The sequence below is a fragment of the Lipotes vexillifer genome, unplaced genomic scaffold (genome assembly GCF_000442215.2).
Source record: "Lipotes vexillifer unplaced genomic scaffold, Lipotes_vexillifer_v1.1 scaffold6, whole genome shotgun sequence".
Classification (NCBI taxonomy): domain Eukaryota; kingdom Metazoa; phylum Chordata; class Mammalia; order Artiodactyla; family Lipotidae; genus Lipotes; species Lipotes vexillifer.
Window position 1 is genome coordinate 4138806 of NW_006799037.1, and position 13639 is coordinate 4152444.

Here is a 13639-nt window from a genome sequence, read left to right on the forward strand (position 1 = left end):
AATGCTTTGGGAGCCTATACTGTAAAAGCAACAAGAGACATAAAGGTTTTTTATTTAGGCAATATTATAAATGTTAAATATAAATATAGTAAATTTATGTTAATTTATATGTAATATAAATTATATATTTACAAATATAAATATGTAATTTATATTATTTAATTTGTTCAGATATTTACTGAACAAGGTACTGGCCTCTATACCTTATACTGGGGCCTTAATATAATGCCTACTTCTGCATTAAACTAATGTCAGTCATGTCATTCGTGGTGTCCAGTTTACTCATTTACATTATTCTGAGTACCAGTTAGATAAAAATCTGACTTACTGTATATCTTGGCATAATTTAAAAAGTATACACATCATATGGATTCCTGGTTAATAGTCACTGGGGACTAGGATGCATGATATTATCACATGTAGAAGCAGTATAAATTATTTACTCTAGCTCTTGAAATGTAGTAGATATTTCATCACTCTTAAAATGGTATTTAAAAAAAATGTTTCCATTGTCTTGTTTTTTTTGATTATTTAGCTTAACTTTCTCCACCTTAACTTCTCTGAATCTGATATTTTTTTATCTTTGTGATTCTCAGTGGAGGACAATTTTCCTCCCTCAAGGGACATTGGACAATTTTTGGAGATATTTTTAGTTATCACAACTGGGGGATGGGTGCTACTAGCATCTAGTGGGTAGAGACCAGGGATGCTGCCGAGCATCTTAGAGTGCACAGGACAGCCCCCTACCACAAATAATTATCTGCCCTAAAATGTCTATAGTGCTGAGGCTGAGAAACCCTGGACTAGATGACCATTACGATCTTGCCCACCTCTAAAAGATTGTGATTATTTTTTACAGGTTGCTGTAATAAAGAATAAATACTCAGAACATACATGGCAGTGTAGTCCCAGGCATCTGCTCTTGCAGCATGTTTAACCAAAGGTTGATGGTGCAAAGTTTTAAGTTTCTTTTTATCCCCCGTAGTATTCAATCCAGAGTTTTATTGCTTGATAAGTATTCTGTGAACTTCACACATATATGACCTTTCAAATTTCCTTCTCCCCCTCCAATTTTTTATTGTCATTATGGCTGAATCAGTGATTGGTTTTAGGGTAATTCTGTCACTTGAATGAATCTGAAAATAAGACTAGGTGAGAATTGTGAGTGAAAAAGGAGTTGTTAGGAAGAAAAACTTTTTAGTAAGATGTATGTTGGAAAATCACATTAACTAAATATGTGTATATGTGTGATTCAAGTGTACTATACTGGCTGTGATAGTGGATGTTAATTACAAATCTGTTAAATCTTTTTGTTGTTTTTTAGAAAAAAATTGCCTAATCTCTTTTCTAAAAGCAGCATGTCTTGTTTTTTTTTTCCCTTCAAGTACTTTCTATTTGAACTCTTCCTGTCCACATTTAGCCTTTGATGCTCAGTAATTCTTTTTGTGTTTAATGGAGGTTTTACTTTGGAATTGCTTCCTTGCGTGAAGTACAGTTTTTCTTTACGTAGAGTCCATGTTGCCTCATTTTCTTTCAGTATCTGGATTTAGGGTTTCTTTCTAAAGGTATTGTATATGTCATCAGAATTTCTTAGCTAATGTTACTGTTTTGATTTTCCCCCCATTTCTAATGTTCTAATTTCCCCCGTTTCTGAAGCCCCTAATTTTGGGACTTCTAAACTGCATATAATGCTAATCCTTATTGTGGGACTATAAATAGAATTCTTTTTAAGTATTACTTCACACATAATTTTTCTGTTTACCAGAGGTTAGGAATTTTGGTGTGTGTTTTGTTTCAAAAAGTTCTTTCTTCCGTTTCTCTACTTATCATAGGTAATTATTATTGTATAGATGTTGCTTTTCTGGTTAGTGTTGCGATATCAATGACTTACAGTGAGCCATGATATATAAAATGACAAATTTAAAGATTAAAGCCCTTCACCCTTCTAAAAAGAAACAAAAAAAGTATCGAACTCCCTTGTTTCCATAAGGATGGATATTGGGGACTTGGGAAGGTGAGTGAATATCTTGAATATCTTGAATATTTTTTTCAGAAAGCTGTCAACATGAGTCATTGATTTCATGGCACGTCCAGACAATCACGGTACCCATTAGTGTTCAAGAGAAAGTTATTTAAAATATGTAGAGAGAGTTGACTAAATGGCAAATGAATATTTCTGTATACTTTGCTTCCATGATGCTGAAGAGTTGAGATTATAATGGAACAGTATGTTATGAATTCACAGATAATCTTAGTAAAATGCAGCTGAACTAAAATGTGGCTTAAGGAACAAAAAGGAAAGGAATACTAAATGAATCCATTTATTTGCTTAGTATTGTAGGTAGAAAATATGACCTTGAAGTATTGCATTTCCTTTGAAAATTAATTTCATATATCAGCAGAACTCTCTTTAGGCATTTACTGCTGCTTAAATTCAATTACTGCTGCTTAAACTTACTGCTGCTGTATTAAATTCATTTTGGATTTATAGAATGTTCTTCTAAGATGCAGAAATATTCTTATTTCCTGGTGGTATGGTACACTTATTGAATTACGTGTTACAATTTTATTGTTAATGTCTCAAAATAGAAACTGGTACCCTGGGTGGTGATGAGATTTTTCCCTATCTATGCAAATTATGAATCTCAATTTTTCTTATAATACAGGATGATGAAGACAATAACTCGCCTTCACAAAGCTATGGTGTTTCTTGAATATTTCACAAGTAATTCTTGGGTTTGGAATACTGACAATGTCAATATGTTAATGAATCAACTAAACCTGGAAGATAAAAAGGCAAGTATTCTCTGTTTTTTATTAGAAAACAAGTAGCATACTAATTAGAGTATGCTAATTAGCAACCCAAGAAATAATTGAGTATTTTCCCCAGCCATTATACCATAAGAAAGTTGATCTATTTATAGTCTCCCATTAAAGCTTCAGTCATAATTGGTGGTGATAAAGTTGCTTTATCCTAGAATTTATAATGTAAGTATGAGAGTAGCAGAGGTTTTTCAAAGCGTGATTGACACGTTGATTCTCTTTTTCTCTTTAATGTCAGATTCAAAGAGAATTTTGACTTCTTTATGCATTTTCCCCCCAAACACTCTGTTTTCTTTAAGTTTTAAGGAAAACCTTCTCTCAGAAATTGCTTTTGTATACTCTTTTACTTTTTGCCATTCCACATTTTGCTCTCTGTTAGTTTGAAACTAAACTCTGTATTTTCTTTTTAAGGTTACCTTAGATATTTGAACATGCATACTTAAAGTCTAAATTGAGCAATTTCTATAGCCTCTTCCTTATTGATATTTAGGACCATAAAACGTTTTAGCTCTGATTACCATCCTCATTAACTTATATGGTTATATGTTACTTTAGTTCTCTACTTAAACCTCATAATTAGAAATGATTATTTTGTTCAGTTTTACTTAGATTTAACTATATATTTACTAGAGTCTTTGCTATAAGGTCTTCTCTTTAGGGTCATTTTTTTTCTGCTTGAAATATATCCAGAATACAAGAATATGTTTGAGTTGTAGGTATGTTGGTAGTGAATTCTCAGTTTGTGATTATGTTACATGATTGCAGCACATTAAAGACAACTTTCTTTTTATATTTGTCTTTCTTGGTGTTGAAAAGCCAGTCTAATTTGCGGCTGCTTTACAGTATCCTTTCTTAATTTAGCAAAGGTCTAATATAATATTGATACTTCTACCTTTTCTTGGATAATGCAAAGGGTAACACCTATCTGCTATGTTGTTATGTTTTTTAATTCTGTATTTATGTTATGTGCCTTACAATCATTCCTATTGTAGTCTAGTCAATTAGTATTCATATAGATTTACTGGCATAATTGTCCTTTTACTGCTCTTATTTCTTCCTCCATCCTCCATCCTCCTCTAATGATTCCAGACTTCAATCTGGAATCATTTTCATTCTGCCTAAAGAGTTCCCATTAGTATACTTCTTCTAGTGTGTGTCTTCTATTGATGTCAGTTTGTATCAGTTTTTATTCTTCTGGGAATATTTTTATTTTTCAAAGATATTTATACTGGTATAGAATTCTATGTTAGCAGCTTTTTTTGAGCACTTGGAAGATATCTCCTCATAGTCTTTCGGCTTCTCCTGCTTCTTTTCAGAAGTCAGTTGGTCAGACTAATGTTTCTTTGGAGGTAATCCACGGGACCTTCTCTGGTTTTTACAAAAATTTTTTCTTTGACTTTCAGCAGTTTTACTCTAATATGTGTAGATATATGTGTGTATATGTGGTATATGTGTGTTTTGAATCTTTGGCTTGGTCTCTCACCATTTTTGGAAAATTTCCAGCCATTGTCTTTTCAGATACTGCTTCTGTTCTATTCTTTTTCATTCTTCCTATGGGAATCCAGTTGCATATATGTGTGACCTTCGCCTAATATCTCATATCTTAAGTCTCCATTTCAGTGCACTGGTACTTTAATGATTTATTTATGGTAGCTTTTTTATGTTTGTTCTAGAACTTGCTATTTTCAGAAATAATGGTAAATTAAATTGTGAATAATTTATTACACCAAAAAAATTACCTGATTGTGTGTGGAGGAGCACTGAGCAGTGGTGTATAGCCCTCTTATTTTGTCACGAAATAGCATTTTTGTAAGGCTTTCTTCTCCAGATTTATCTACCCTTTTCATCAAATGGCCTACTTAAAGTTATCTGAATTCCTAAGCCAGCTTTCATAACATATTCTGTCTCTTGATGTCAATACTATTTCTCTAGGAAAATTAATCTGTGTGGTATGCAGGATGTTCAAAAAGAAGAGATAGTGTAGACAGAAGGAAACTGGAGACAGGTGTATTGATACATGTATAAAAGGAATACTTAGGTCTATTTGGACAATGGGATTTTGTCGGTTTATTTATTTATTTTTAATGGTGCAGGCTTCTTTCTTCTTCATGTACTCCTCTTTAAAAGCTGACATGAGTTTTCAGATTATCTTCTCAAATGTTTCTTTGTTTAATGGACGATATGAAATAACTTTTGTGAATAGCAGTAACATTTAAAAAATTAATACAGTAAATGTTTTGTAATCATGTCATGTGGAATTAGCCTTTAGAAAAAGTGTGGATTTTTGACTGGTTGTGGGAAAAATTATCCAAGAAAGTAACCAATAATTTTTTGTTTGTGTAGACTTTTAATATTGATGTACGACAGTTACATTGGGCAGAATATATAGAGAACTACTGTATGGGAACTAAGAAATATGTATTGAATGAAGAAATGTCTGGCCTCCCTGCAGCTAGGAAACATCTGAACAAGTACGTTTTTATATGGGTTTGATTTCATCTTGTCTTCCTTATGAAATACTACAATTTTTTCTAAGCTGATAAATTGAGATACTGCTAATAACATTGTATCCATATTTAAGAAAAGTGGTTGCCTTTGAGCTGTAACTATGGTAGTATTAATTTAGCCTATGATTGTTGAACCTTACTGTTTTCATCAGCTTATACTGTCCATTAGTAATAAAGTCAGGTGGAATTTAGTTTTAAATATCACTTTTATCTTCCCTTATTGCTAGTAAAGAAGTAAAGATATTAGGAGAAAATAAAAATATATTTTAAACTGGAGGTAATGTAAAGTTTCTTTTACCCTATTTAAATACATCTTTAGAAGAGGAAAAGAGGTATAATAATACATTATTCACTATAGAACTTTTTTCCTTGTTTATAAAATAGTTGTAATTATTCCCTTAGTCTCTTATAAAAGTAATACATACTAATTGTTAAAAAAAAAAACTCAGAAAATACAAAAGGAAAAATTACTATTAATCCATTATTCAGAGATGCAGTTAGTTTTAATAGTAATCTCTTTTATTCATAGTAATTTTTTTTTTTTTTTTTTTTTTGCGGTACGCGGGCCTCTCACTGTTGTGGCCTCTCCCGTGGCGGAGCACAGGCTCCGGACGCGCAGGCTCAGCGGCCATGGCTCACGGGCCCAGCTGCTCCGCGGCATGTGGGATCTTCCCAGACTGGGGCACGAACCCGTGTCCCCTGCATCGGCAGGTGGACTCTCAACCACTGTGCCACCAGAGAAGCCCCCATAGTAATTTTTTAATACAAGTTTTATAACAGTTTTCAAAAGTTTCACATTATTACTCTTGTGCTTTCAACTCTTTGAGAATTTATAGGGCAGCTAGCTGTATAGATGAGGAAATGGAGACTTAAGAAAGTTGTGTTTGACAGAGTCGTATTGTATTAAGTGGTGGTAGGGCAAACTAGAATACTGATCTTTGACTCCTAATTCAGAGCTCTTTTGTCTACACCCATTGATCGTTTGTTGTTCGGTTAACCCTTGAACAACATGGGTTTGAACTGCGTGGGTCCATTTATTGATACGTGTAGGTTTTTTCCTACAAATACATACTATATTACTACACAGTGTCAAGTTGGTTGAATTCACTGATGTAGAAACACGGTTAAGAAGGGCTGACTGTGAAGTTATACTTGGATTGTTGGAGGGTCGATGCCCTAACCCCCACGTTGTTCAAGGATCAACTCTAGTCCTATATCTTTCACTGCCTGTTGAAGTTAATGGAATTTATGTAACAGTATTGCATATCTAAAGGATTTATATTCCTTTCTAACACCATTGAAAAACATCAAAAATGTTTTGAAACATGAGCAAGGTAATGTGCATGTTGCTCTTTGAGAATAGGAGGGTCTTCCTATTTAGAGCAAGTGCCATGTTTCTTTCATGAATGAGGACTTGTCCAGTTGGCTTTTGATCCTGTGACTGAAGGAGTAAATTCACTTGTCTGACAACTTGTAAGCAGCTAAAGATGTCCAAAAAATGTTTATTTTGTCTGAAGGATGATGTATATGATGAATCTACCTTTTTAGATTAGATAGGAAGCTCCGAAGTGCAAGAGATATGTCTATTGTACCTACTAATGTACTTGCTGACTAGCACAGTATAGTGCATACAGAAGGATGCTAAATAATACTTGTTAAATAAATAAATTTGCATCCCAAATGTACTGTTATAAAAAAACTTTGCGTTATTCATTATTAATAGAGGTAATGCATTGTTTGATGGACTGTTGTCCAGAATGTGCACAGTCAGGTTTGTTTGATGTTTGCTAACTTTCTAATTTAAGGACTTCTAGTTAGTTTTTTTTTTTAATAGATTTATTTATTTACTTTTGGCTGCGTTGGTTCTTAGTTGCTGCGAGCAGGCTTTCTCTAGTTGTGGAGAGCGGGGGCTACTCTTCATTGCGGTGTGCAGGCTTCTCATTGCGGTGGCTTCTCTTGCTGCAGAGCACTGGTTCTAGGCACACGGGCTTCAGTAGTTGTGGCACATGGGCTTAGTTGCTCTGCGGCATGTGGGATCTTCCCGGACCAGGGCTCAAACCCATGTCCCCTGCATCAGCAGGTGGATTCTTAACCACTGTACCACCAGGGAAGTCCCTTCTAGTTAGTTTTTAAATAAGTTGCAGCTTAATATGGATTTGAACTTTGATTAGATTAAAAATGAGCATGAATTATCTGCTGTCCAACAATATTCTATTCTAGAAAATAGTATCCAGTACATTTCTTGATTTGCTTTTCAGGTTGAGGAACATACGTTACGGTTTCAATACTATCCTCGTGATCCTGATTTGGCGCATTTTTATCGCAAGATCACAAATGGCAAGAAACATCTGGTACTTTGTGGTTAGTCTGTGCTACAAGTTTCTGTCTTACTTCCGAGCATCCAGCACTATGAGATACTGAAGACAAGAATTTAGCATTAGAACATCTGTGCATATGGTGGTCTAAATGCACAAAATGTAAAATGTACTTAAGTCATTTCACCTTTTGTCAAGACATTAAACCATCTTAACTCAGAGTGTGGAGTAAATTATGGAACATTTTATGTAACATATGCTCATAAAAACCTAGTGAATACACTGTGGTATGCCAACTGAAATCTATAATAGCCACCAAAACCATGACTTAACATTTTGATCCCTGGGGAAAAGGGGTTGGGTGAGGATAGGAGTGGGGAAATAGGAACACTGACCAGTATAACTGTGCAATTCTGGAACATATTAATTAAAATATGCCTTAACATACAGTGATTTTCTAATTATAATATTTAGTGCAGTGGAAAGCATTTATTTGGACAGGAGTACTAGCTAAGTGGTAGATATTTGATTCTTCAGTGTTTGATTTTTTTCATCAGTTCAAGTGGGTTTTAGTTTTGTTAAAATTACAACCAAACTATTTTCACCTCATCCTGTAAGTTATTGAGTGGTCTCAGACATGAGAGACACGTTCTCATTTTTCTTTCTTTGATTAGAGGTCTGATACATATCATTTTTCTATAAGCAGTCAGTTGCTTTCATAATCAGAAGGCTATATATTATTATAGAGGCCCTACTGGATCTAAATGAGTTTGAGAATCATGTCAACATATGCTATGTGTTTTTAGAAGGAAATGAAAATTCAGTAAGACGGTTAGTATCAAAAAGAATAGGAATACATTTTTCTTGACCACATTATGACCAAGTGAAAATCAGTTCTGTGACATTTTGTTCATATTTTGAAGCTGGATGATTACTTGAGACTTTGACAAGCAGGTGTGGGTGCAGGGAGGAATTCACCGTACTTGTGCTCTCTGCCCTTTATAAATTTTATTAATAAGACTTTAAAAGGCTTATACTGTCTTTCCAGTGAAAAGTACATTACTATGGAAGAATGTATTTGCAGGTAGTCATAGCATTAAGAAAATGTTCTCATGTGTGTAAACACATACTAATTTTTGACCTTGAGAGCTGAATTTCTTCCAGAAAAACAAAATAATACATAAAATAATGTGTATAAAATTAAAGAACTTTATTTACATACCACATAAAGTAGCAAACTGTTGAATGAGTTTAAAGATATCATTTATTTTTTTCTGCATGTGGTTTTAGCTTTTAGAAAGGAATTCATTATAGAAACAAGTAATAGCAAGAAAATCAATGTATATTTTAATGATACATTATAATTCCCTTTAAATCTTAATAGTAGGTAACTCTCCTTACTGTTATAACACATTTGCTTTAACATATCAGCATAACATGTTCTAATTTAACTGATCAAGTTGTACTATATTTAAATCATTAACAATGTATCTTGAAAATGTTTAATGAAGTCAATTCACAATACAAAAAGTTACATAGAACTTTACATCTTAATTTTCTTCATCAATTTAAATGCAGTGTATAAGAAATTTATTTTGTTATTGTGCAAAAACTAAATGTAAAGGAAACCACCTTCTTCCATGCAGGTGTATAATCTTGAAAAGGAAAATGCTTCCATGTTGAAGCCAGATTTTCTGTAGTAAACCTTTTAAAACATTATTTTAAAAGAAATATGTATATAAATATAAATACATATGTATTCTTTGCAATGATACTAAAGTCTCTGGTTTAGGACCATACCTTGTGTAAGGTGTGAGAGACCATGGCAGTGTCTAAAAATGGAATAAATGATGATGCCTTTGATTTGAAGTGGCCCACAAAGTTAACTGTAGATGCTCTATACATTGAGTACTCCATCTCTCCAAATACATTTCCATAATGTGTTGAAAACATGCTAACATTTGTATGATTTTTACACATCTGCTGAATATACTTAGAATCAGATGAATTGTCTTTGTGTCTTGCAAAAGAATCAGGTACAACTTCGGCAGGTGTGTGAAGTACTTGGAAGGTGTGTGTCTCTGAACTCTGTCAGTTCTTGTAATTGTTCTTGTCATCTAACTTAAAGAAATGATAACTGGGAGGGTGCTGAGGCCACTGCATTAATTTTGTGTGTTTAGAATTCTTTTGTCAAAAGAAAGCTAATTAATAAGTTAATATGTCATTCTGGAACTTAAAGTTCTAAAATTAGTATAAAAAGTATATAGGTTGTTAATCCTCACCAACTTGACTTTAAGCTTAACTCAAACAAAGGTTTTGGAAATCATTTGTATTTATGTCATTGTTAGATATGGTTTTTAGTTCTTTCTGATTGTGTTTTACACACAAACTCAAATTTTAACAGGATAGCCTGTTAAATAAATCTAATATTTCATTTAATTCATTTGATAAAGCTGTTTTTTAAACATTGGGTTTTTTTTCCCCTATTCACCCTTGATTCTTATAATTCTGACATATGCATTTGTCAGTCATGAAGTCATTATAACTATATTTAAACTTGACTTGGCAACATTAATATGTTCAAAAACTCAACACAGAGAAGCATGGTAATACATTCTTTGACTTAAGGATGGTATAAAATAAATATTTTCTGAATCTGTGTAATAAAGCTTGGAAGCAGGGAGGAAAAAAATCTTCTCTCCCTTTTTTGTGCTTGTCTGTAGGAACTGTTTCAGGGTTTTTTGCTTTTTGTTTTAAATGTAAATCGATAATCTTTTATAAGAAATAAATAGAAGCATTATTGGGTGCCTTTGTTTGTAAACCAAAAAGTAATAAATGAATCCCTATATTTCCATTATAGTATTTATTGTATTTTTACAATAATTGTCCTGAAAACTACTCATGAGGTAATGTGGTTAGGATTACGGGAAACAGTTCTCTTTTATACTTCTTACCTTTTTAAAGGTGTACTCATTACTTTTTATATCCTAATTTTATTGAATTCTGAATCTCTTACACAGCATTTTAGGGGAAGCATATAGGCAGGATGAATACTTTTTGTTAAAGTATTATTTTTATTTATTAGCTGGAATGAGGTGGTTTTTCTAAAAACAGTGCCAGGGTGTCATTAGGCTCCAGCTCCTCTCCTCCACATTGAATGATATTTCATTAATTTATAAATACATTTGTTGTAATTTGTCTATTGAGTAAGTATAAGGAATCATTCGTTAGTAATAGAGGGTAACCAAAAAAGGAGAGAGCTGATATCAGGCTGGGGTACAGGTGAATATAAATGTCCTTCCTAGCCAAGCTCTTCTAGGCTGATTCCAAGCTGTGACTTGAAAATATTAACACTGACTTGCTCTATTTTGACAAAAACTCCCTAATCTTTTGCATGAGAAGCTAGAGAAAGGAAGGTATACTGCATAACTTGATATAGAAATGAGTTAATTAAATTTACAGTCTCTGTGATAAAAGAAATATGAAATATTTTCTTATTGAATTAGTATTTTTATCTTGAGACATTTTCAAGTCATAGAATGAATGAATGCCTTCTTTTTAATGATGGTACTCTCTTAGCATACATCTCTGCTACCCTTAAGATTCCTAAACAAATCATCTTTGTCATTTGAGCATATTTGTTAAATTATTCCTTTGATTTTTCTTTATTAAAGAAAAATTTGAGTAACATTAAGTTTGACGTGCTCCTTTGCAAGTTGATGGCTGTAAGAATACATTTATGTAGAAAAATGTAAAGTGGTAAATACAAGTTAAATATCTTTATGGTGGGCAAATAAGGCTATAATTGTCATTTTCTTTCTTTTCTTTCTCCCTTTCTTTCCCTCCCTCCCTCCCTCCCTCCTTTCCTTTGTCACAGTTCACATACAATACCTATACTTTTATACAAGATGAGGAGAGGCAGGGACTTCCCTGGCAGTCCAGTGGTTAAGACTCTGCACTTCCAATGCAGGGATGCAGGGGGTGTGGGTTCGATCCCTGGTCAGGGAACTAAGATCCCACATGCTGCGTGGTGCAGCCAAGAAATTTTAAAAAAAAGATGTAGAGAGGCAGTGGAGATTTTTCTGAATTCATTAAAATATATAAGCATACCTCATTATTCTCTTCAAAATATTTACTTTGAGATTCTCTCCTAGACATTTGACTTTGTTTTTTTATGGGGTTGAATTAGGTGTCCTCCAAAGATGCTTTGGAGGCAGAATTCCTTTATTTTCTGCTGTTATGCAGAAAACCTAATTCTCTTTCTCTCTTTCTCTCTCTCTCACATATATCTGTGGAAAGCTTATCTTCAGTTTTTGAGAGCAAAGTGTAACTAGAAAGTGTTAGGTTGAAACACGTAAAAATGCTAATACTTGATGGTCTTTGAACTACAAAGATAATCTCATATGACTCTACCCTAGTATTAGAGCTGTTTTTTTTTGTTTTATTTTTTAACAAACACACCTGAACCTAAACATACAGATGAATGGATTTTATTTAAAATAATCATCCGAGGAGAATATATATTTATTTCATCAGTACTTAATTTTTTGACATATAATACCTACTTCTCTGCTTTATGTTACATCTTTCACAGGTTTGTCATTTTCCCGAACTGGGTTGTTGATTTCTAGTTGTTGAGAGGAAAACCAGCTCGTACCTTTTACACTGTAGAAATAACATTAGTGAACACTTGTTGAGCACTCACTATGTGCCAGACACTACTCTAAGCATTTTACATGTATTAACCCATTTGTGACTTACAGCAACCCTTTGAGAAGGGCACCTCTATTACCCATGTTTTATAGGTGTGGTAACTAAGGTGTGTAACATTAGTAATTTATCCATGTTACACTGCTAGTGGCAGAGCCAAGGTTTGAACTCAGGTAAGTCTAGCTCAAAAGCCTGCTACACTTGTCCATCACACTATACTGTCTTTCACTATAGGAGTACATGCTTCTGGACCATTTAGAGAGGTTCTCTTATATGCTATTGGGTTAGGCACTGTGTTTTATATATTGCAGTTATCTGTTTGTCTGTACCACTCAACACACTCTAAACTTGTCAGTGGTTCAGATCGGAGTATGACACACTACCTACCCTTTAGGGTTGTATGACTTAACATAGGTAAGTAAACATAGTTTTAATATAACATATAAAGAAAAGAACAAGATACTAAAAGCACAAAGGAGTGATTTACTGCCTAGTGTTTCAGGGAGGAGCTCATACAGACATACAACAGTTGAATTGTGGCTTTAAGTCTGATTGGAAGAATGGTGGGAAAGGGAAGCATTCCAGGTACAGAGAAGGGCATGTGTAAAGGGAAGTGTGGGGAGCCATGAGGAAATATCTTGGTGCCAAAGGGGAGGATGACTAAGGGAAGATGAGGCTGGGGAGGCAATTGGGGGCCAACCGAGGGCTCAGAATTCACTATGGAATATGCTCAGAATTCAAAAACACTCAGAAGGTCCTCCTAGCCAAAGCACACCAATTCCTATTAAATATGAATAGATTTTGGGCTTCAGTGAACTGACCTATTACACTTATTTCATGAATGAAATCAAGAGAAAAAATTCTCCTTAAATAGTGACACTAAGTATTTTTGAAAATACAAGCCACACCAGTGTTTAAACAGCTGGTCTGTTTTTCAGTTTTCTGTGATTCTCAGAGTATGATCCCAGACCAGCAGCATCAGCATCTGCATCACCTGGGAACTCAATAGAGATGCAACTTTCAGATCCCATCCACACTTACTGAATCAGAGACTGGGTGGGGCCCAGCTGCCTGTTCTGAGGTGGCCTCCAAGTGATTGTTATGCACACTAAAGCTGGAGAACTGCTGGTCTGAGTAGTCAGTCTTCCTGAGATACCAGCAAGGTCCAAGTAGAGTACATTCCTAGGACCTGGGACAAGGTCTGGAAAGTCCCACTTGAAACTAAAAATCAATATATAAAACATGACACAAAACACATAGTAATACATAGGAAATGGTCTGGCC

The 13639-nt window shown here is 34.0% G+C and overlaps 1 protein-coding gene across 2 annotated transcripts in view; it reads left to right on the forward strand.

Annotated features, from left to right (window-relative positions):
• FAR1 (fatty acyl-CoA reductase 1) overlaps positions 1-11339 on the forward strand; it is a 73043-nt gene extending 61704 nt beyond the window's left edge. The window contains exons 10-12 of one of the 2 annotated variants that reach the window (XM_007471425.1): positions 2667-2796; positions 5167-5294; positions 7589-11339. In XM_007471425.1, the coding sequence (XP_007471487.1) occupies positions 2667-2796; positions 5167-5294; positions 7589-7751 (421 nt within the window). In that variant the 3' untranslated portion in view covers positions 7752-11339. The remainder of the gene's footprint in view (positions 1-2666; positions 2797-5166; positions 5295-7588) is intronic. The other variant, XM_007471424.1, reaches the window with a different exon arrangement.
• The last annotated feature ends 2300 nt before the right edge of the window (positions 11340-13639 follow it).